We start from the raw sequence: 23,703 nt of genomic DNA on the forward strand, positions 1-23,703 counted from the left end.
CATCTGAATTAAATTCGCCCATTCCAGTCCATTTTAGTTCACTGATTCCTAAAATGTCGATGTTCACTCTTGCCATCTCCTGTTTGACCACTTTCAATTTGTCTTGATTCATGGACCTAACATTCCAGGTTCCTATGCAATATTGTTCTTTACAGCATCAGACTTTACTTCCATCAGCAGTCACACCCAGAACTGGGCGTTGTGTTTGCTTTGGCTCCGTCTCTTCATTCTTTCTGGTGTTATTTCTCTACTTTTCTATAGTAGAATATTGGGCACCTACCGACCTGGGGAGTTCATCTTTCAGTGTCATATCTTTTTGCCTTTTCATACTGTTTATGGGGTTCTCAAGGCAAGAATACTGTAGTGGTGTACCAGCACCTTCTCCAGTGGAGCACGTTTTGTCAGAACTCTCCACCATGACCTGTCCATCTTGGGTGGCCAGCATGGCTCATAATTTCACCGAGTTAGACAAGGCTGTGGCCCATGTGATCAGTTTGATTAGAAGTGCTTAGGACACTGCAACTCAGAAGAATGATTACCTAAAACTCAGAGACACGCCCCCGGATGCCAGCTGACTCCTAGAGTGGCCTCACTAAAGCAGCCACTGACTGGGGATGTGTCAGTGAGAAAGAGGTTTCACCTCGGTCCAGATTTGAGGCCTGGGTCGCCAAGATAGCAGCCTCCCTATCTGTGTCAAAGGCTGAGGTTGGTCACCTTGGCCGTGGTGGACGTTTTGTCCTTCCATACGCAGGACTTGCATTGTTGCCAAATGGAAGTCTCTCCCCTGTAGTACCTCCCACCTCCTGTGGTGGTGCCTCCCACCTCTGCAGGCACAATGGAGTGTTCCAGTCTCACACCTCATCTTCCAGCACCCCCAGGAGGTGAGACCCCCATGGGGAGCCATTTTTCACTCAGTCTTGTTGGCCTTGGATGGGACTCGACTAGTTGCATTTTTGCTGCTGCTGCTGCTAAGTCATTTCAGGTGTGTGTGACTCTATGTGACCCCATGGATGGCAGCCCACCAGGCTCCCCCGTCCCTGGGATTCTCCAAGCAAGAACACTGGAGTGGGTTGCCATTTCCTTCTCCGATGCATGAAAGTGAAAAGTGAAAGTGAAGTCGCTCAGTCGTGTCTGACCCTCAGCGACCCCATGGACTGCAGCCTTCCAGGCTCCTCAGTCCATGGGATTTTCCAGGCAAGCGTACTGGAGTGGGGTGCCATTGCCTTCTCCATTTGCGTTTCTAACCCTGCTCGATCTCCCTCCTACACAACTGGTGAACTCCATGATGAGCAAAGGTCTACGTTTAGACCTTTAAACTCTAACAAGTTTTCCTCTTGTTAACTGTAACAGAGTGTCTGCTCCAAGAATGATGCGAGGAGGGAGTCAACAAGCTTTACTTCTCCTGCACCACTGATGGACAGCATTGTGGCAGCATCTATCAGGGTGAAAAATCGTTATAAATCCTTGTCTTGTCTCAGAGGGAACTTGTTCAGGTCGTGTTGTTAATATTTGAGGGAGGGGAAGCAAAAGCATTTTGAAGCCCAAAGTGGGGCCTCTTCTGCATGAATGTGTGTGTGTTTTAAATACAGAGAAACGTGTTTGAAAGGAAGAGGGAGGCACCAATAACTAACCCCTGTGGTAGGCCCTGGAAGCAGAGAATGTGGAGTGTGATGACCTGTGTAGTCCATGTACTGATACACTAATGAAATCTTTCTCCAGCCCCGTACTCATGTAATATTTGAGTAACCAAATGGACTACGACAGGGCTGTCTGCTGTCACCCTGTTTGTTTAATCTATACGCTGAGTACATCATGAGAAATGCCAGGCTGGATGAGTTACAAGCTGCAATCATGATAGGCAGGAGAAACATCAACAACCTCAGATATGCAGATGATATAACACTAATGGCAGAAAGCAAAGAGGAACTAAGGAGCCTCTTGATGAGGGTGAAGGAGGAGAGTGAAAGAGCTGGCTTAAAACTAAATATTAAAAAGCTAAGATCATGGTATCTGGCCCCATGACTTCATGGCAAATAGAGGGAGAAAGGTGGAAGTTGTGACAGATGTCCCAATCGTGTGCTCTAAAATCACTGCAGAAGGTGACTGCAGCCATGAAATCAGAAGACATTTGCTTCCTGGCAGGAAAGCTCTGAGAAGCTTAGTGTGTTAAAAGCAGAGACATTACTCTGCTGACAAAGGTCCGTATAGTCAAGGCTATGGTCCTCCCAGTAATCATGTATGGTTGTGACAGCTGGACCGGAAAGAAGGCAGAGTGCTGAAGAATTGATGCCTTCAAAGTTTGGTTCTGGAGAAGACTCCTGAGAGTCCCTTGAATAGCAAGGAGATCAAGCCAGTCAATCTTAAGGGAAATCAACCCTGAACACTCGTTGGAAGGACTGATGTTGAAGCTGAAACTCCAGTATTTTGGTCGTCTTATGTGAACAGCTGACTGACTGGAAAACTCTCTGATGTTGCAAAGGATTGAGGGCAGAAGGAGAAGAGGGCATCAGAGGATGAGATGGCTGGATGGCATCACCGATGCAATGCACATGAACTTGGGCAAACTTTGGGAGATGGTGAGGGACAGAGAAGCCTGGTGTGCTGTAGTCCATGGAGTCGCAAAGAGTTGGACACAACTGAGCAACTGAATATATTGTAGGATTCCTGGAACACAGGTTAACAGAATGTGAAGTTGTGTGGAGGTAGGGCGGACCATAGAGAGAGAAAGAGAGAGACGGCACAGGATCGAGCACTACAGATATTTGCACAGGGTGCTCTGGGAGTACCCCCCACATTCTGATCAGCTTATGTGTGTGGTGGATGCACCTAAGGCCAAGAAAAGAACCACGGAATAGGATTGGGTGGAGGAATCCCAGAGCTCACAGAGGGATGGAGACAGTTCTTCTTGCCTGCCAGAGGGAAGAAAACACTCAGAATATGCAGGTGTCTTGTACATTACTCAGCAACTTATTACCTCAGTCGTGGGGCTAATTAGCCCTAGATTAGTGACTGCTCTTGTCCAGTCTAACAATGATTGAAATCAGGCCTGAAAAGGATAAATCTCCTTCTAAGCATCTGAAATGCATCACAGGATCAATCCCAAAATCACTGAAAGGAATTATCATTATTGCTATTACTCCTATCCTAAAATCTAGAACCCAACAAGGTAAAATTCTCCATGTTTAGCATATAGTAAAAAATTGTATTGGATTGAAAATAGCTATAGCCAGAAAATAACTGAAGGTCAGCTCAACAAATGGGAAGATCTACTCAAACATCAGCAGTAATTCTGATTTGACATCAGCAGTGGCAGAAAGAGAAACAAAAAGCCACGTTTCATACACAGGAACAAAATTAAGAAAGGCAGAAAAATTCTCATCAGAATTTACGCCATCCAGAATTCTATAACTAGTAGAAATACTTTTTTGAAAATGAAGACGAAGTGGAAATACTTAAACCAATGATTATCACACTAAACATCTGAGAATATTCATTGCTAACAGATGTGCCCTGTAAAGCTTGTTAATAAAGTTCTTAAGGGAAAAGGAAGATGATATCAAAAGCAACTTTATATCTATACAAAGAAGTGAATAATCCAGTATTATTCACTGGAAATGGTGAAAACCTTTTTATAAATACACATTTTAAAAATATTTAATGTCTTGAAATGATAATCATCAAAAAAGCAAAATATTAATAGAGCAATGTGTGTTTGTTACACATGTAAAAATAAAATGTGGAAAACAATAGCACTAAGGATAGCAGGAAGGAAAGGGAAATACACCATGTACCAGACCACCTGACCTGCCTCTTGAGAAACCTACATGCAGGTCAGGAAGCAACAGTTAGAACTGGACGTGGAACAACAGACTGGTTCCAAATAGGAAAAGGAGTTCGTCAAGGCTGTATATTGTCACCCTGCTTATTTAACTTGTATGCAGAGTACATCATTAGAAACGCTGGGCTGGAAGAAGCACAAGCTGGAATCAAGATTGCCGGGAGAAATATCAGTAACCTCAGATATGTAGATGACACCACCCTTATGGCAGAAAGTAAAGAGGAACTAAAAGGTCTCTTGATGAAAGTAAAAGAGGAGAGTGAAAAAGTTGACTTAAAGCTCAACATTCAGAAAACTAAGATCATGGCATCTGGTCCCATCATTTCATGGGAAATAGATGGGGAAACAATGGAAACAGTGTCAGGTTTTATTTTTGGGGGCTCCAAAATCACTGCAGATGGTGATTTCAGCCATGAAACTTAAAGACGCTTACTCCTTGGAAGAAAAGTTATGACCAACCTAGATAACATATTCAAAAGCAGAGATATTCCTTTGCCAACAAAGGTCTGTCTAGTCAAGGCTATGGTTTTTTCTGTGGTCATATATGGATGTAAGAGTTGGACTGTGAAGAAAGCTGAGCGCCGAAGAATTGATGCTTTGGAAGTGTGGTGTTGGAGAAGACTCTTGAGAGTCCCTTGGATTGCAAGGAGATCCCACCAGTCCATCCTAAAGGAGACCAGTCCTGGGTGTTCATTGGAAGGACTGATGCTGAGGCTGAAACTCCAGTCCTTTGGCCACCTTATGCTAAGAGTTGACTCATTGGAACAGACTTTGGTGCTGGGAGGGATTGGGGGCAGGAGGAGAAGGGGACGACAGAGGATGAGATGGCTAGATGGCATCACTGACTCGATGCACATAAGTTTGGGTGAACTCTCGGAGTTGATGATGGACAGGGAGACCTGGTGTGCTGCGATTCGTGGTGTCGAAAAGAGTCAGACACGACTGAGTGGCTGAACTGAAGTTAACTGAAGGCTCTTATGTAAGAAATGGGTATAACATTAATTGAAGGCATATTGTAAGAAGTATAAAATGCATATTGTAAACTCTAGAGTCACCCTAGAAAGAATTTTTTGGCTATACATGCAGCTCATGGGATCTTAGTTCCCTGGCTAGGGACTGGACCTGGGGCCGTGGCAATGAAAGCACCGAATCCTAATCATTGGACCACCAGGGAATACCCTAGACATATTTTTAATAAGATGTATATCTAGAAAGCTAATAGTGGCAATATAATGGACTAATAAAGAAATAACCAATCTAAATGAGGAGAAGAAATGGGAAACTTGTCAATAAAAAATATACGTGATATAAAGAAAAACATATCCAGATAGTAGATTTAAAACTGAACGATTTAGCCACTAATTGTAAGTTGCCTACACACGTCAATTATAAGACCTACTTTGGAGGACTCCCCTGGGTGTCCAGTGGTTCAGGATCTGCTTTCCAATGCAGGGGACACAGATTTGATCCTTGGTCTGGCAACTAAGCCCTTGTGCCGCAGCAAGAGAAGCCCACACACTGCAACTAGAGAGAAGCCTGAGTGCAGCAGCAAAGACCCATGAAGCCAGATAAAAAATAAAGACCTTCCTTGTCAGATCACATTTATGTATGGTAAAAAAATAATCTCACCTTAAATAAGCTAATAATTTAAAATTAAATGTGTGGAAATACTTATACCTCCAAATCCCAAATCAAACGGAAGCTGGAGAGGCTGAATTAACATCATAAAAGTATACTTCAGAATGAAGATTTTTTGCGGAAGATAAAGGGCAGTACATAATGATAGAGAATTCAATTCACTGAGGAGACATAATAGTCAGGAATGTGTATGCAATTTCAGAATACAGGAGCCAAAATCTAATAGAATGGAAAGGAGAAACAGACAATCCACAGTTGTAGTTGAAGACTTTCACTTTTCACGCTCAGCCATTAATACAGTAAGTGAGCAACACAATGAAAAAATATATAGAAGACTTGAACAATACTATTAACCGACTTGACCTAATTGATATTTATAGAACGTGCCCAGTCCCAGTTGTGTCCGACTGTTTGAGACCCCATGGAGGGTAGTGTCCATGGAATTTTTCAGGGAAGAATACTGGAGCGGGTTGCCATTTCTTACTCCAGGGGACTTTCCAGACCCAGAGATTGAACCCGCGTCTCTTGCCTCTCTTGCGTTGGCAGGCAGATTCTTTACCACTGCGCCACCTGGGAAGCCCATTTATTGAGCAACAGCAACTAAATACATATTCTTCTGAAGTGAATATGGAAGTTCAACCAAATATGCCAGTTAAAAACCTTACTAAGTTCAAAAGGACTGAAATCACACAAAATATATTTCCTTACCAAAAAATAATTAGAATAAAGATTAACTATGGAAAGTGACCTGGAAAATCACAAACTGCTTGTAAATTGAACAAAACTTCAAATTAATTCAAGGATCAAAGGAGAAATAGAAAATACAATATATCAAAATTTTGAGGTGATGCCAAAGCTTCACAGAGGGATATTTATAGCATTAAATGTTTGTATTAAAAAAGGGAAAAGGCCAATTATCATTTGAAGATTGATAATCCTCTTTAAGAAACTAGAATACAGCAAAATTTAACCTAAATCCAGCAAAAAAAAAAAAAAAAAGAATAACAAACATCTTGGCAGAAATCAATTAAATAGAAACCAGAAAATCAGTAGTACCAAAAAATTCAGTTGAAACCAGTGGCTGATACTGTGAATAGATTAATATGATAATAAACCTATAGCCTGATTGATTACAAAAGAGAGAGACAAAGAAGGAAGAGTGACACTAATTACCAATTTCAGTAATACCATAGGAGACAGCAGTACAGAGCTCTCAGATATTAAATGCACAATGAAGGAAGATTTTAAAAATGTTATTCAAAATTTTTTGCATGGTTGGTCGTATTGGACTCTTTGTGACCCTGTGGACTCTAGCCCACCAGGCTCCTCTCTCCATGGGATTTTCCAGGCAAAAATACTGGAATGGGTTGCCATTTCCTCTTCCAGGAGATCTCCTGATCCAGGAATCGAACCTGCATCTCTTATGTCTCCTGAATTTGTAGGTGGTTCTTTACCACTGAGCCATCTGGGAAGACCCAAAATTTGTTGAATGTAAATCTAAAAGTGTGTTCTCACTACACACACACACACACACACACACTTAAACAAAAAAACAAACAAAGAAAGGGACACAAAGAAATTTTAGGATGGGTTGGGTATGTCTATTATCTTGATTCTGGTGATGATATTATCATTTGTGCATATGCCCAAACTCATCAAATTGTACACAGTAAATATATACCATTTGTTGCATATCAATTATGCTTCAATAACTATTTAAGAAAGGAGAGCAGAAAAATGTTATCTAAAAAATTGATACTTAGATAAAATGAGAACATTTCTTGAAAAATACTGACTAACCAAGGTCACTCAAAAATAAATAAGGATGAATAACTTTATTAAGGAAGTTAATGTGCATGCATTGCTTCCGTCATGTCTGACTCTTTGCGTTTCTATGGACTATAGGCCTCCAGGCTTCTCTGTCCATGGGATTCTTCAGGCAAGAATAGTGGAGTGGGTTGCCAGGCCCTCCTTCAGGAGATCTACCTGTCCCAGGGATTGAGCCCGAGTATCTTACCTCTCTTGCATTGGCAGGCAGGTTCTTTACCGCTAGTACAACCTGGGAAGCCCCAAAGAAGATAATTCTTCTGCTTCATTTTATGAGGCCATTGTTACCCTGATACCAAACCAAACCAAAAAAGACAACACAAGAAAGAAAACCACAGACCAATATTTTTATGAATATAGACACAAAGATTCTTAGTAAAATACTGCTGCTGCTGCTAAGTCGCTTCAGTCGTGTCTGACACTGCGCGACCCCATAGACGGCAGCCCACTAGGCTCCTCTGTCCCTGGGATTCTCCAGGCAAGAATACTGGAGTGGGTTGCCATTTCCTTCTCCAATGCATGAAAGTGAAAAGTGAAAGTGAAGTCGCTCAGTCGTGTCCGACTCCTAGCAACCTCATGGACTGTAGCCTACCAGGTTCATCGGTCCATGGGATTTTCCAGGCAAGAGTACTGGAGTGGGGTGCCATTGCCTTCTCCAAGTAAAATACTAGCAAACCAAATTATATAGCATGCGGAAGTAGGATTCTTCCCAGGAATGCAACTTTGATTTAATATTAAGACTGAAATAAGTTAATCAGTCATCATCATCAGTTCAGTCTCTCAGTTGTGTCCAACTCTTTTCGATCCCATGAACCACAGGACTCCAGGCCTCCCTGTCCATCACCTAGTCCTGGAGTCCAAACAAACCCAAGGCCGTTGTGTCGATGATGCCATCCAACCATCTCATCCTCTGTTGTCCCCCTCTCCTCCTGCCCTCAATCTTTCCCAGCATCAGGGTCTTTTCCAACGTGTCAACTCTCTGCATCAGGTGACCAAAGTATTGGAGTTTCAGCTTCAGCATCAGTCCCTCCAATGAAAACCCAGGAATGATCTCCTTTAGAATGGACTGGTTGGATCTCCTTGCAGTCCCAGGGACTCTCAAGAGTCTTCTCCAACACCACAGTTCAAAAGCATCAATTCTTTGACACTCAGCTTTCTTTATACTCCAGCTCTCACAACCATACATTAATATACCACATCAACAGAATAAAGGACAAAAACCACATTATGATCTCAGTACCTACATAAATAGCATTGGACAAAATTCAGCGTCCCTTCAAGATAAACAGACTCAAACTAGAAGTAAAAGGCAACAGTTTCAACCTGATGTAAAACATCTCTGAAAAACTCACAGCTATCATCGTACTTAATGATAAAAGGCAGAAGTACTGACTTCCCCTGAAAATCAGGAACAATACAAGGATATTATCTCTTACCACTTCTATTCCACATTGTTCTGGAGCTTCTGGACAGGGTAATTAAGCAAGGGAAAGAAATAAAATGAAGTTACATTGGAAAAGATGTAAAACTTTTCAATTTGCAGATGACATAATCTTCTGTATAGAAAATCCTTAAGAATCACCCTCTCCCCACAGAAACTATTAGACCCAATACAGGGGCTCAACAGGTTTACAGAATACAAGGTCATATACAAAGAGCAGATATATTTCTATACACAGTCAAGACTTGTACAATAAAAACTACAAAACATTGCTGGGTGAAATTAAAGACAGTCTAGGTAAGTGGAAAGGCATCTCACATTTATGGATTGGAAGACTTACTATTGTGTTAAGATGGCAGTACTCCTCTAATAGAACCCCATCAAAATTCAAACTGTTCTTTCCCCCCAGAAATCAACAAACTGATCCTAGAATTGTAAGAATTGAAAGGGTCCTGGGATAGCCAAAACAGTGTGAAGAAAGAACAAGTACTTACACTTCCCAACTACAAAACCCACTTCAAAGCCAAAATAATCAAGACATTATATGGTGTTATAGCCACGCGTTCCAGGAAACAAACTCACTCAGAAGGACAATACAGATAGTGGAGTGCAGTTTATTACACCGGCGCACCCAAGGCAGAGTCTCCTCTTGGCGGAGGACCCAGACCAGTTTTTGTGAAAACCTTGTATACCCTAAGTGTATGTGCCCAAATCCACTTCCCCAAATTCCCTGAAATTAGTCTGAACAAAGGAAAAGAAAGATATAATCAAAGTTAAGCCGTGATTCATATGCCTTAAGCCTAGGTAGTTAACAGTGGACAATTATCAATAGGCCTGTGGTCATACCCCAATAAGCATAATAGAACTTATGATTCTCTTCAGTTACACAGATAATTAGGGTATTCTTTTAGGTGATGGAGAGTCTAGGTATGAGCCCTGGGGCTCTTCCACCCAGGGGCTCTGGTTTTCCAGTTGGTATGTCGTTTCCATAGATACTGGGCATATAGCTCAAAGTCCACAGTCCAGCACAAGATGGAGTCCTGCTTTCAAGATGGAGCTGGTTCTGTCTGTTTCCTCCTTCAATGGTAGTGACATAAGGATTGTATATAGACAGATACCAGAATAGAATGGAGATGCAAGAAACAAAACCATATCTCTGTGGTCAATAGATTATTGTGAGTGGTGCAGAGGCCATTCAATGGCAAAGAATAATGTTTCAACAAATGGTCTTGGGATAACTGGATGTTCACAACCAAAAGAATCATTTTAGGCTTATACCTCACACTGTATATAACAATTAACTAAAAATTGATCAAAAACCTAAATATAAGAGTTAAAACTATAAAGCACTCAGAGGAAAACAGAGATGTAAATGTTAATGTTGGATTAGGCAATGATTTCCTAGATATGCTACAAAAGTACAAGCACCAAAAGAAACAAAAGTAGACAATTTGGAATCATCAAAATGAAAACTTTTATCCTTCAAAGGACACTATCAAGAAAGTAAAACATCCTGGGCACCTACTGGATGCTGGCAAGGAGCCTTGAATCCCAGGCGGACCAGAAGAACACCCAAACAACCCTGTATGGTGTGGGGAAGGGGGAAACGGGGAAGGAGATGTGCAGGCTAGGTGGGATCAGTGCTCCTGAGGTGCAGCTAGGGGAGGACAAGTTCCCACACCTGGAGAGGCACTCTTACCTCGAGGGGATCTGTGGGGATGGGGAAGGACCTTTGGGGTTATGGAGGAATGCACCTGGTGTTTCTGCCCCCACTCCCCCCATTCAACCTCCAGGAACCTGCTGAGGCCTGGGGCTTACTCCTCTGTACTCTGAAACTGGAGACACTCTGGGGCCCCCTCCAGGCCACACTCAGCATAGGCCACACCCCTGCCTAAGCCCACCCTGCCTGAGCTCCACCACACCTAAGCCCTGCCCTTACAGCAAAGGTTTTTTCTACCTTTTTTAAAAAATTTCCCTATTTTGCTAGTGTAGCTGTGTCTTACCTTCCAGTGATTGTTTCATTTATATGTTTAACTTTTCTAATTTACCTGTTAGTTTTCTTATTTATTTTATTTTTTATTATTTGTCATTGTCTTCCACATTTCTTTTCTTTTCCTTTATTTTTTGGTGTGCTATACAGCTTGAAGGATCTTGATTCATGGGCTTGAGCTCCTGTGGTGGGAGGACCAAGTCCAAACTGTGGATTAACAGAGACACTCAGACCTCACGGAATACTATTTGGAGTGAGGTCTCCTGGAGGGCCACATCTAAACACCTGGTCCTGGCTCTACTTAACTGCCTGCAAACTCCAGTGCTAAAATTCTCAGGCCAATCAATCAGTGAGAGAAGAACACAGTTCCGCCTAACAAAAAAAATAACTGATATGACAAAAAATATGTTACAGACAAAAGAGCAAGGTAAAAAAAAACTAAAAGACCACATAAATGAAGAGGAAATAGGGAAACTACCTGGAAAAAAATTTAGTAAGGATATTAAAGATGATCCAAAATCTTGAAAATGCAATGGAGGTATGGATTTAAAAAAATACAAGAAATGTTTGACAAAGATTTAGAAGAAATAAGGCACAAACAAACAAAGTTGAAAACACAATAACTGAAATGAAAAATACACTAGAAGAAATCAATATGAGACTCAATGAAGCAGGAGAACAAATAAGTGAGTTGTAAGACAGAATGGTGGAAATAACTGCTGAAGAGCAGAATAAAGAAAAAAGAATGAAAAATCATAATATCTATTTCTGTCATGACTGTCTTTCTGAGACACATTCTCCACTAAGGGTAACCTGGGACTACCTATCACCACAGGTTGTGGATGCATAAGAAAGATTGCACTGGAAGGAAAAAAATATAGTCTTCATGCCCCTTTCTCATCCTCCAGAGACCCTGCAGTTCCAGGACTCCACCTCAATGGCGGGAAAACAGCAACCTGCACTGCTGCTGCTAAGTCACTTCAGTCGTGTCCGACTCTGTGCGACCCCATAGACGGCAGCCCACCAGGCTCCCCCGTCCCTGGGATTCTCCAGGCAAGAACACTGGAGTGGGTTGCCATTTCCTTCTCCAATGCATGAGAGTGAAAAATGAAAGTGAAGTTGCTCAGTCGTGTCTGACTCTTAGCGACCCCATGGACTGTGTAGCCCACCAGGCTCCTCCATCCATGGGATTTTCCAGGCAAGAGTACTAGAGTGGGGTGCCATTGCCTTCTCCGGCAACCTGCACTGCACACGCCCAACTCAGTGAGCATGCGCAGTGTGTGCGTGCGCATCCGTTGCTGTGCATGCGCCTTGGTGCGCATACGCCTTCCTGAGCGATCTGTGAGGAGCGTTGGGCGTGAGACGGGTCTGTTTATTCAGTCCCGGTTCTTTCTCACTACTTGAGACACACCAGGTACGTTCACAGGTCTGTCCTGTCTGGAATTTAAGTGTGTGTGCGTGTGAGGGGGAGCCAGCAAGTTTCGCACGGGCTGGGCAGTGTGATCTAGGGCTTTTGAGGAGGAAGGCCCTCAAGGTAGTCATCTTTCTCCTCACAAGTGTTGCGACGCCATACTTCTTGCCTTGGTGGGCGGAGAGGAAGGGCAGTGGGCAGAGTAGGGCAGGCGGTAGGATGATGGTGGGGGGAGACTTGGGGGTGCTATTTGAGATATCTGGTTCATTGGGGCCCTGGAACTGACGACAGAGCACAGAATCTGGGGCCGGCAGTGGGACCTGGGCAGGGGGCGGGGTGGGCGATTAAGGAAAGGCCTAGAAACCGGACCGCAGTGGGGTTGTGACTGTATCGCGGGTTTTGTGGTAAGGTGCCAAGAGAGAAGTGGACCGGTTGCTCCGTATGCAGCCTCACCTCAGCCCCAGACACAGAAAATCGCCATAGTCAGGCTGTAAAGACTGAGCCTTTCTTCGTGTTCCAACTGAATTCCAAGGGAGTTGGGGAAAATAGGTCTGGTGAATAGGAGTGTGACATGAGCAATAGTCCTGAGCTTTTGAATTCCTAGCAGTATTTCACTAAAGATCTTCATGATGGAGAAGTCTGTTGTGAAATCAAACATGCTGACAAAAATTCAGCCTTCTTATATACCTTAAGGTGATTTCGCTACCAGCTTTGTAAAGACACAAATGGCTTTGCAAGCGACTGTATTTGGTGTAATTGAAATGCATGTACACTCATGCTTAACCAGAGTTTTCTTTTGAAAGTATTTTCACATTAAAAAAAAACAAGTCAACATAAGGTCATAAAAGTGATCAAATATAGCTGTACTCTTAAATACAATTTCTAAATCACAATATTCTGCTTTCAGGGAGAAATATGAGTGGGCAAGTGGCATCAACATTGGGACCTACAAAGCCAGATTGCTCCCAGGTGGATGAACCTGTGGTTGTGAGTAACCTTACCATTTGGTGTTTTCTATTAGCACAAGTTTATTTTTGAGAAAATCATGTTAAGTAGTACACATGCGGTGATAAAGGTCTTCCATGCTGATAAAGGGTGACACTTTGTCTTAGGAAGAAACATTGATCCAGATATATTATACTCCTGGATGTTGCCTGGATGATTATACTGTTAAATTCCCTGGAAATGTGCCCAGTGACTCCCTCCTCCTGCTAATTAACAACAGGCTGCATACTTCCATCCCAACATAGACTTAAATAACTTCCAAAGTCTTTCTGGGTAACTCTTATGGGAGCTAACGCTTCTCTGTGGGAAGAGTAACTTTATTAAAATAAGTACATAGAATTGTGTTGAGAAAACGTTGTTAGGTTTACTTATGCTCAGATATATGTATGTATTATGTATATTTATGCTATTAGATGTGTTAACAACAAAAGTTTTTATTTGCATGCACACTCTACTAGGACCAGCAGCCCAGTGTTGAGCAACCTCACCAAGAGGAACCATCAGCTGAGATTCAGGATATCACACCTAGAAATGAGGAAGGAGAGGATCCAGTGAATCGTGATGAAGAAGAGGAGAAGGATCCCTTTGAAGGTAAAGTGTATCTGTGCGTCATGCCTTAAGACATAACCAGTAAGAAGAGGAAAGGAAACATTAGAAAAGGACTTCAGACAGTTCCTAAAAAACTGAGGAGAGTATAGTTTGCAGGTTAGTGTGGTCGCTCAAATTTTCCCTTGTTTTCAAGACAAAGAGAAAGGGGCAACTAAGGTGTCTGAGGACAACGCTGGAAAAGGAAAATGGTAATAACATTCAGAAAATTCTGCTTTCCTTTTTCTCCAGCAAAACATTCCCGGAAGAATGCTCCTGAGGTTCTTATTCATCACATTTTTAGCATACTAACCTAAGGCTTTTAATTCATAACACCGAGGGAATGAAGATCATCATTCCCTTGTTTGTATTGTATGCTTTACAGCTGAATTGATGCATTTTTTTAAAGATTCTGGCCTGGAAGCTGATCTCCAGCTATTTGCTGAGGCAAAGACTGGGGATGAAGGTGGAGATGGTCCTGATGTCAGGGAGGAGTTTGCATCAAATACAGAGCCTGTTGAAATGCCAGAAGCAGGTATGTCATCCATTCAGAAAGTAATTTATGTGGTTTCTGTTTTTCAGAATATTATATCTTTACTAATATAGAGGGAACATTACTATTATTTTAATAACAGAGTTCACATATTCTTTGAAAAATAGTTCAGACCCCAGATGCCTGAGTGCCTGACTTATAGACTTTCAAATAACGAAGCAGACAGGATCAAAGCCATATCGAATTGAAAACAGGAAACAGTTTTCTTCTCTTGAGTATAAGTACTTTGAGCAACAGCTAATAATTTTCAGGTTCTTTTATAATTTGTGCTTGTAGCAAATATGGAATGCATTTGTAATAGATATCAGTTTATATGAAATATGCTTAGGCATCCAAGTAGGTTCTAGTACCAGCTTTAGCATAATGTGTGTGATTCTATGAAATCCCTTAACTTCTAAACTCAACTTTACTCATGTAAGTTGTGAATTCAGAACAGATACACGAAGATGCTGATTTTTCAGTGCTAATTTTTGCATTCTCTGATTCTCTTTGATGGAGTGCATACAAGAATACTCTGTTTTGTATGATGTATTTATCATAAAATATCATCTTGAGTCAAATTATAACAGGGGAATTGAGATTTCATTTTCTGACGGGGGACACATGTACACCGTGGCTGATTCATGTCAATGTATGGCAAAACCCACCAGACTATCTTAATTAGCCTCCAGTTAAAATCAATTAATTAATTTTTTTATAAAAGAAAATGAGCCAACATTCTGCTTGATGTTAGTTAAATTCTCTCAAATTCTGAATTCTCTAGCTCTTTAAAAAATAGTTGCATTTTAAATCGTTTCCCCTGGGAAGCATGAAATGACTGGATAACAAAATGGCCAAAGATAGTCTAGTTTCCTGTTTCTGTGGCTGATCAAGTTGAGAGAGTGCATTTAGTCAGTGATATTCAAGGCAGGTGCGAGTAAGATACATATGCTAAGCACACTACCTGCCCCTACGTTTGGTCTTTTTTTTGAGGAGGGGGGAGGTTGCTTATTTTAATTGGAGGATCATTATTTTAATATACTATGAAGGTTTTGCCATATACCCACTCTCACTCTTAAAGAAGTAATAAAAATCTGAGCCTCATGATATAATGATCTCTAACCGTATCAAGTATGTTATTTTTCTTCTTTGATACATGAGTTTAAAAAGTTTTGAAGGTGAAAAATGGTAACTCTAGTTCTTCCCGCGTAATCAACTTAGTATCTTTCACATACCTGTTTTCCAACTTGCTGACAATAAATTGCATGGTTCTGATTTTAAAGGAGGAACTTCATAGTTAGGGAAGAATTTACTGTGTATTAGCCTTCTAAATATTTTCACTTTACATTTTATTCCCTTCCCTTTGAACAATTAGATGAAAATACAACTTTCAGACGACTTTCAGTAACTACAGAACATGATTAAAATGTTCTCATAGAGAAATCTTAGCCCTAAATATGTGTGGTATTTAAAAAGAAAAATACATAAATTACAAGGTACATAAATATAAAATCCTACATCCAACATAAAAGGTAAGAAAAAGAGCAACCGAATAAACCTAAGGGAAAAAGAAAACGATACTTATTAAAAGACAGGTATGAAGTGTTAGGAAGAGGAAAATAAACTCAACTAATAAAGACAATGTGCTAGTTTACATAATTTTTAATATATATATATATATACACACACATATTTTTTAATATTCTTTTCCATTGTGATTTATCACAGGAGATTGGACATTAGTTCCCTGTGCTGTATAGTAGGACCTTGTTGTTTATCCATTCTGAATGTAATGGTTTGTATCTGCCAACCCCAAACTGCCAGTCCATTCCTCTAGTTTACATCATTGTGAAGCAAATGGACAAAGCCCAAGTACACATAATTAGAAATATGAACAAGACACTAACAGTTAGTATATTACAGAATTAAAACAGTATAATCTGGAACTCAAATATTTTCAGAATATTGATGAAATGGCTAGTAGGGTAGAAAAACATATTATTTAACATACCCCACAGTAACTAAATAACTAAACATCACAAATACCGTGGATGAACTTTTGAAATTGGACAGAGTTTTCTCTCAAAAGCCATTACCATTTAGAAACAAAAAAAATCTGCTTTTCCAGATTTTCTTTCTCTCTTCCTACTTGCTTTTCTCTCTCACTCATACTCCCTCTTGCTCTCCCTTTTCTTCTCTCCTCTTTCTTTTTTTTTGGTATGGCTGTGAGAAACAGACCTATTTCTGCTTCACATTTTGATGTCACCATGTCACCAGTGATAGTAATGACTTAAAATTAGTGTCACATATAATGTATTATACCAACTGGAATGCTTTCCAGGGTGAAAAGAAACGTTTAGAATTACATGAGGGCCACAAGTAAAAAAGGGGACAAATGTTTAACCGACTTAAAACCACCATATCGGGGATAAATTGGAACAAATGAAAATGTCTACACTTTTCCACAGTAGAGAAGAAACAAATGTAATACTGGCCATTTTATTTACTTCACTTAAGCAGTAACAGAGAGAACAACTGTTTAGCTATCCTATGTTCGGAATATTATTTCAAACCAATGCATTTAAATGATACTTTTTTGGGATTTTTTGTTTCAGTTTTTGTGTATTTTGTTCTCCTTAGGGTGCTTTTTGTTGTTAGATATTTTACTGAATGTGTACACAGTTTTGCCTTCTACTGAAAACTACCTTCTGATAGGTTCCATTGATTTCATTTGTTCTGAACTCAGTGTCCTTCTTCTCTTGTATAACTAGGAAGAGTAGTGTGTTTTTAAAAATACTGGTAATGTGCCTGGAAAGTCTATAAAATCTCTATAGAGGATTAACTGAAGGTAAGCCAAAGGGTCGCCCTTAGTGTTCCTGTTTTAGTCCATTTTATAAAACTACAACTGCAGTGAACTTTGTATACCTCTCCTGTCATCGAAATAAAGTTCTGCTAAGTAACTTTTTTAATGTTTGTATTATAGGTGAAGGGCAGCCATTTGCTTGAAAGAAGATAAACTGAAACCATCTATGCTGCTCTTATGTTCTGTATTTGACTATTAAAGTTCGGTCAATAAAGTTTTGTTTTCTACCTGCACATTTTTTGTTAAATTTATCCCCGGGTATTTAATGTTATTGAAAATTCATGGTTTGTGATTTTTATTGTCTAGTTGAGGCTGTCTGTAGAGATAGAATGTCTATATATAGATTTTCTGTCCAACAATTCCTCTAAATATGCATATTAATTCCACAAATTTAGATCTAGATTATTTTTGCTTTTCAAAATATACTATTATATTTGAATATCAACAGTTTCTACTGGCTTAAACCTTAAACCTGTCCTCATTTTGCAGCATTGAACAAACCTGGCCAGAATAGTCTTGACTAAAGCAGGTGATAATTGGCATTTATCCGAATAGGAAATGAAAAATCTTCTTCTCCATTTCAACCTGTTTACGTTGTTTTTTGTAGATACACTTTATCAGAGTAAGTTCCATTCTATTCCTAGTTTGCTGTCTTAAATATAGATTAATTATCATCAAACACTTATACTGCATCAATTGGGATGATCACAGAATTGTTTTCCCTCCATTTTTCTATAATGTGGTGAATTGCATTGGTAACCTTATACATGTAAACCACCTTGCACTTCTAGGGTTAAAAAAATTGGGTCATAACATATTCTATAGGTGTAATCTACATGTTAATGCATATACATACATATATATACCCACACATAAAAAATTCATAAAAGCCTTTGGTCTTCTCTTGAATAAATGGGTAATCAAAATGTGCCACCCAAATCTCATACGCTGTCCCTGATTTAATCATTGACAGAGAAACATTTTAAAACCTTAATGTATTGTCCTATAGAGAAATGGAATGCCAAAGCCATTGTTAAAGGTTGTAGGGAGACAGGAAAAGAACTGCTGTCAAATTGCATGGCAAATGGCACAGCATATCTTTCACACATCTCTGACTTGCCTTCCAAGGTTTTTTGGGTGCAGGGAGAGAACAACCACAAACATCTTTTCTTCTCCATGACGTCCTCCATTGGCTTGATAGTCACCAGATCTCAGAAGCCCTCCAGTTGGCTGTGAGTGCGTGTATGTGTGTGTGTGTGTGTCTGTGTGTGTGTATGTGTGAATCACTTAGTTGTGTCCGACTCTTTGAGACCCCACGAACTGTAGCCCACCAGGCTTCTCTGTCCATGGAATTCTCGAGGCAAGAATACTGGAGTGGATTGCCATTCCCTTCTCCAGAGGATCCTCCCAGCCCAGGGATCGAACCCTGGTCTCCTGCAGATTCTTTACCGTTTGAGCTACAGGGAAGTCCTCCAGCTGTCTGATTCCTCCCTTATATCCTTATTATTAACATAATAACGCTTACATCTCTGAGCCCCCATCTGTATCCTCATGCACCAAAAAAATATATTTCTGCAACAAAGGACCTAGTCAGATTTCACTCTGCTTAGTGAATAACGGGATTATAAATAGCAGCTGTTGTGCCCTTACAGAGGTATGAAAATCCAGGTCCTAAAGGGCTGAAAATGGGAGGTTCAAATCTACCATGAGACTTAAATAAGAGTATCCCATCTTACCAAAAAGTGTGTGAAAAAGCCCCTAGGTCATGGAGCTGTCTGACAAGATTAGATCCTAGCTAGAAGAAAAGGGAAAGGAATGAGGGGAACTTTGTGAGACAGAATGACTTGAGTCTTATCTGTTCTGTCTCCTTATTGGCTATGACATGACATAACTGGGCTTCCCTGGTGGCTCAGATGGTAAAGAATCTGCCTGCAGTGCTGGAGTCCTGGGTTTGATCCCTGTGTTGGGAAGATCCCCTGGAGGAGGCCACGGAAACCCACTCCAGTATTCTTGCCTGAAGAATCCCCTTGGATAGAGATGCCTGACGGGCTACAATCCATGGGGTCACAAAGAGTCAGACACGACTGAGCGACTAAGCACAGCACGTGACATAACTCAGAGTATCAGTACTGGCTCTGACACATACTGAGTGAAGGTGAGAAAGGTATTTACATCCTTTGGATCTGTTTCCCCATTTCTAAAGTGGAAATTACAAGTTCACACTATTTGCTAGGAAGAATAAACAAGATAACATGTGAAGTAGGTATTACATTACAAATGGATTTGGCTTATTCTACTCCATTTTTTCATTTAAACATTTACAATTACAATTCTCTCACAAGTGATACAGATTTTAAATTTCAAGTAGAGTATAAGGTTAACTTTTAAAATGAACTGGACTTCAGAAACGTATTTTGTCTAAATAAATATATTGATTCAATAGCAGATTCAATAGCTGGTATCAGACATGGCATCCATTCTAAGGTTGGTTTGTTAATGAGGACTGACAAGGCTACGCTAAGTCATAATATGTAGTGAAAACTGTGCTCCTTGCTGTGTGTGATGACAAAATAAGCCAGTATTCTGGTCACACAACATCACACAACTCAACACCAGACTGTGTCACGTAGTCAGGCAGCCAGTCCCTAAGTCACAGCGCAGGAACTACAGGGCCTCAGGGCACCACTGCAGTTGTTAGTTTGGCTTGTCACCTTCTACGGGCGTGGCCAGTAAGGAGACAATGAACCCGAATGGATTCAGATTCTACCTTACAGACAGTGCAGAAGCAATATGACCCTGGTGTCAGTTGCCTTGTCCCTAGTCCCGCGGTTTGCCACTGAATTGGAAGGCCTCAGTAAAGGCACTACAGGTGGTGGGTCTCTGCCAGGAAGGAGCCCACAGTTGTGCCCTATGGCACTGAGCAGCTCTGTAGTCCACAGCTGTACTCTCAGCTGGGACTAGGGAGACCATCCTATGTTCAACTGAAACCAGAGATGGATGAGTAACAACTTTGTGTCACCTCCAGCTGTATAAGGAGGCAGGTGAGAAATGGCCTCATAGCAGCTCTTCATCAGGCTGCTTATCTCCCCTTGCTGCAAGAGCAATCAGGAGGTTTTCTGACAAGGTTCAAGCCAGCCTGCAGTTTAGCCTTGTCTACGTAGCCTAAGTGGGGACATGCAAGGGCACCAGGGCACGAAGACAGAGTCACACTCCTACAGTGTCTGGAACAACACACAAGACTAGGTATGGCGCTACAAATATGACACCTGTATACTGACTCCTACATGGAGGAGATGCTTTTCCTATCAGTTATTAAAAATATTCCTTCATTGAGTACACACACATTGATTACTAGCATGTCTCAGGACGTGTCTGCAATGCTTAAAATAACAAGACCAGTGATGTGAGGTGGATGATGGGAATATCACACTGGTGGACCAGACAGACACATAAACAGAAAAGAAATGCAAAGGAGAAACACAGGGAATGGACCTAAGGGAAAAGCAAAGCAAAACGGTGAGCAGGGTGGCCAAGAAGCAGGAGGAAAGCTAGAAGATAAGGTTCATTCTAAGAGGGAAAGAGGTTATATATAACACAGCCGTGCTTTGACCTGGGCTGTGGATGAGAGTCACAACCTCCCCTGCATCACTGCCCCTTTTGAGGGTGGTGTCTGGGAGGCTAGACATTCTGAAGGGAGAGAAAGAAAATAGAGAGTGCAGGGGATACATGCATCTGCCCTGATAGAGATGCAGGTGCAGCTTTTTACAGTAACCAGTTGGGGATGAGCAGAGTTGGACTCGATGACTCAAGAAGAAATGTGCAAGTGAATGTAAAGGGAGAAAACACATTGAGAGGGTGGTAAACAGCTCCAACTCCCATTTCTGTACCAGGGTAGGTGCTCCATTACTGTCATGAGAAGGCTCCCTGGTATGAGCTCTGGGAGGGAGTGATGAGCATTCTAAGGACCCATCATCACCTAAGCAGGGCGCACTGAGTGTGTAAAGACATTAAGTCTCAGCTTTTACCACTGACAGACACAGAAAGCTTCTTAGCCCTGCTGAGAGTGGGGCTCTGGCAGCTTCTGCTGCTGCTGCTGCTAAGTCGCGTCAGTCGTGTCCGACTTTGTGCAACCCCAAAGATGGCAGCCCACCAGGCTCCACCGTCCCTGGGATTCTCCAGGCAAGAACACTGGAGTGGGTTGCTATTTCCTTCTCCAATGCATGAAAGTGAAAAGTGAAAGTGAAGTCGCTCAGTCGTGTCCGACTCCTAGCGCCCCCGTGGACTGCAGCGCACCAGGCTCCTCCACCCATGGGATTTTCCAGGCAAGAGTACTGAAGTGGGGTACCATTGCCTTCTCCATCTGGCAGCTTAGGGAAGCTCAAAGGTAAGGTGGAGGTGGTGGTGGTGGTTCAGTCGCTCAGTTGTGTTCAACTATTTACTACCCATGGCCTGCAGCACGCCAGGCTCCTCTGTCCTACACTATCTCCCTGAGTTTGATCAAATTAATGTCCATTGGGTTGGTGATGCTATCTAATCATCTCACCCTCTGTCGCCCCCTTCTCCTCCTGCCTTCAATCTTTTTGCATCAGGGTCCTTTCCAATGAGTCAGCTATTTGCATCTGGTGGCCAAAGTATTGCAGCTTCAGCATCAATCCTTCCAGTGAATATTCAGAGTTCATTTCCTTTAGGATTGGCAGGTTTGTTCTCCTTGCTGTCCAAGGGATTCTCAAGGCTCATCTCTAGCACCACAATTCGCAAGCATCAATTCTCTGGCACTCAGCCTTCTTAATGACCCAACTCACACATCTGTACATCACTACTGGAAAAACCATAGTTTTGACTCTACAGACCTTTGTCAGCAAAGTGATGTCTCTGCTTTTTAATATGTTGTCTAGGTTTGTCATCGGAGAAGGCAATGGCACCCCACTCCAGTGTTCTTGCCTGGAGAATCCCAGGGACAGTGGAGCCTGGTGGGCTGCTGTCTCTGGTGTAGCACAGATTCAGAGACGACTGAAGTGACTTAGCAGCAGCAGGTTTTTCATGGTCTTCCCTGGGGGCTCAGAGGTAAAGAATCTGTCTGTAATGCAGCACACTTAGGAGATATGGGTTCAATCCCTGGGTCAGGAAGATCCCCTGGTGGTGGGCATGGCAACCCACTCCAGTATTCTCATCTGGAGAATCCCCTGGACAGAGGAGCCTGTTGGCCCTTGTCCATGGGGTCATCAAGAGCCACACACTACTGAAGTGCCTAAGAATTCATGTAAGCTAGGTTTGTCATAGCTTTCCTTCCAAGGAGCAAGCGTCTTTTAATTTCATGGCTGCAATCACCATTTGCAGTGATTTTCGAGCCCAAGAAAATGAAATGTCTCACTGCTTCCACTTCAGTTCAGTTCAGTCACTCAGCCGTGTCCGACTCTTTGTGACCCCTTGAACCGCAGCAGGCGAGGCCTCCCTGTCCATCACCAACTCCCGGAGTTCACCCAAACTCATGTCCATTGAGTCGGTGATGCCATCCAACCATCTCATCCTCTGTCTTCCGTTTCTCCTCTCTCCTCCAATCTTTCACAGCATTAGGGTCTTTTCAAATGAGTCAGTTCTTCGCATCAGGTGGCCAAAGTATTGGAGATTCAGCTTCAACATCAGCCCTTCCAATGAACACCCAGGACTGATCTCCTTTAGGATGGACTGCTTCCACTTACCCCCCTTCTATTTGCCATGAAGTGATAGGACCAGATGCCATGATCTTAGTGTTTTAATAGTTGAGTTTTAAGCCAGTTTTTTCACTCTCCTCTTTCACCCGTATCCAAAGGTTCTTTAGTCGCTCTTCACTTTCTGCCATTAGAGTGGTGTCATCTGTGTATCTGAGCTTGTCGAGATTTCTCCCAGCAATCTTCATTCAGCTTTTGAGTCATCCAGTCCAGCGTTTTGCATGATGTACTCTGCGTATAAGGTAAATAAGCAGCATGACAATATACAGCCTTCCCGTTCTCCTTCCCCAATTATGAAGCAGTCATTTGTTCCAACTCTGGTTCTAACGGGTGCTTCTTGGCCCCCATACAGGTTTCTGAGGAGACAGGTCGAGTAGTCTGGCACTGCCCCCTGTTTAAGAATTTTCTCTATTTGTTGTGATCCATGCAGTCAGAGGTCTTAGCGTAGTCAATGACACAGAAGTAGATGTTTTAGAAAAATTAGATACATTAGACATTTACGAAGTAAAATGGACAGAACTCAGCAAGAATTTGTAGTTGAGGTGAGGGAGAGGGAATCGTAAACATGGTTAAGACCAAGTTTCCTGTCATAAAGTACAAAACCGTCATGGTGAATTCTGGAAGTTATCCAGGTCTGGGAAGAATTCCAAATTAGATTTTTATGTTTTTGAGCTCATGGTCTACATGGATACAATAACCAGTATTTAAATACTTAAAATTTCCTTTTCCTTAAAAAAAAATAGTGTTGTATAATTTATATACAATAAAAGCCAACACTTTAACGTGTTACCGTTTGTAGATTTTTGACAAAAGTATACCGTGGTGTAAATGCTACCACATTAAAAATGTAGAAAACGTCTCAATG

The 23,703-nt window shown here is 41.6% G+C and overlaps 1 protein-coding gene across 1 annotated transcript in view; it reads left to right on the top strand.

The window, feature by feature from the left end:
- Positions 1-12,054: 12,054 nt before the first annotated feature.
- The window catches only part of LOC113887335, a 156,695-nt gene continuing 145,046 nt past the window's right edge, over positions 12,055-23,703 (top strand). Inside the window, exons 1-4 of the mRNA XM_027534429.1 lie at positions 12,055-12,148; positions 13,053-13,132; positions 13,609-13,741; positions 14,145-14,270. Coding sequence (XP_027390230.1) covers positions 13,061-13,132; positions 13,609-13,741; positions 14,145-14,270 — 331 coding nt within the window. The 5' untranslated portion in view covers positions 12,055-12,148; positions 13,053-13,060. The remainder of the gene's footprint in view (positions 12,149-13,052; positions 13,133-13,608; positions 13,742-14,144; positions 14,271-23,703) is intronic.

This window comes from Bos indicus x Bos taurus, chromosome X, assembly GCF_003369695.1.
Source record: "Bos indicus x Bos taurus breed Angus x Brahman F1 hybrid chromosome X, Bos_hybrid_MaternalHap_v2.0, whole genome shotgun sequence".
Lineage (NCBI taxonomy): Eukaryota > Metazoa > Chordata > Mammalia > Artiodactyla > Bovidae > Bos > Bos indicus x Bos taurus.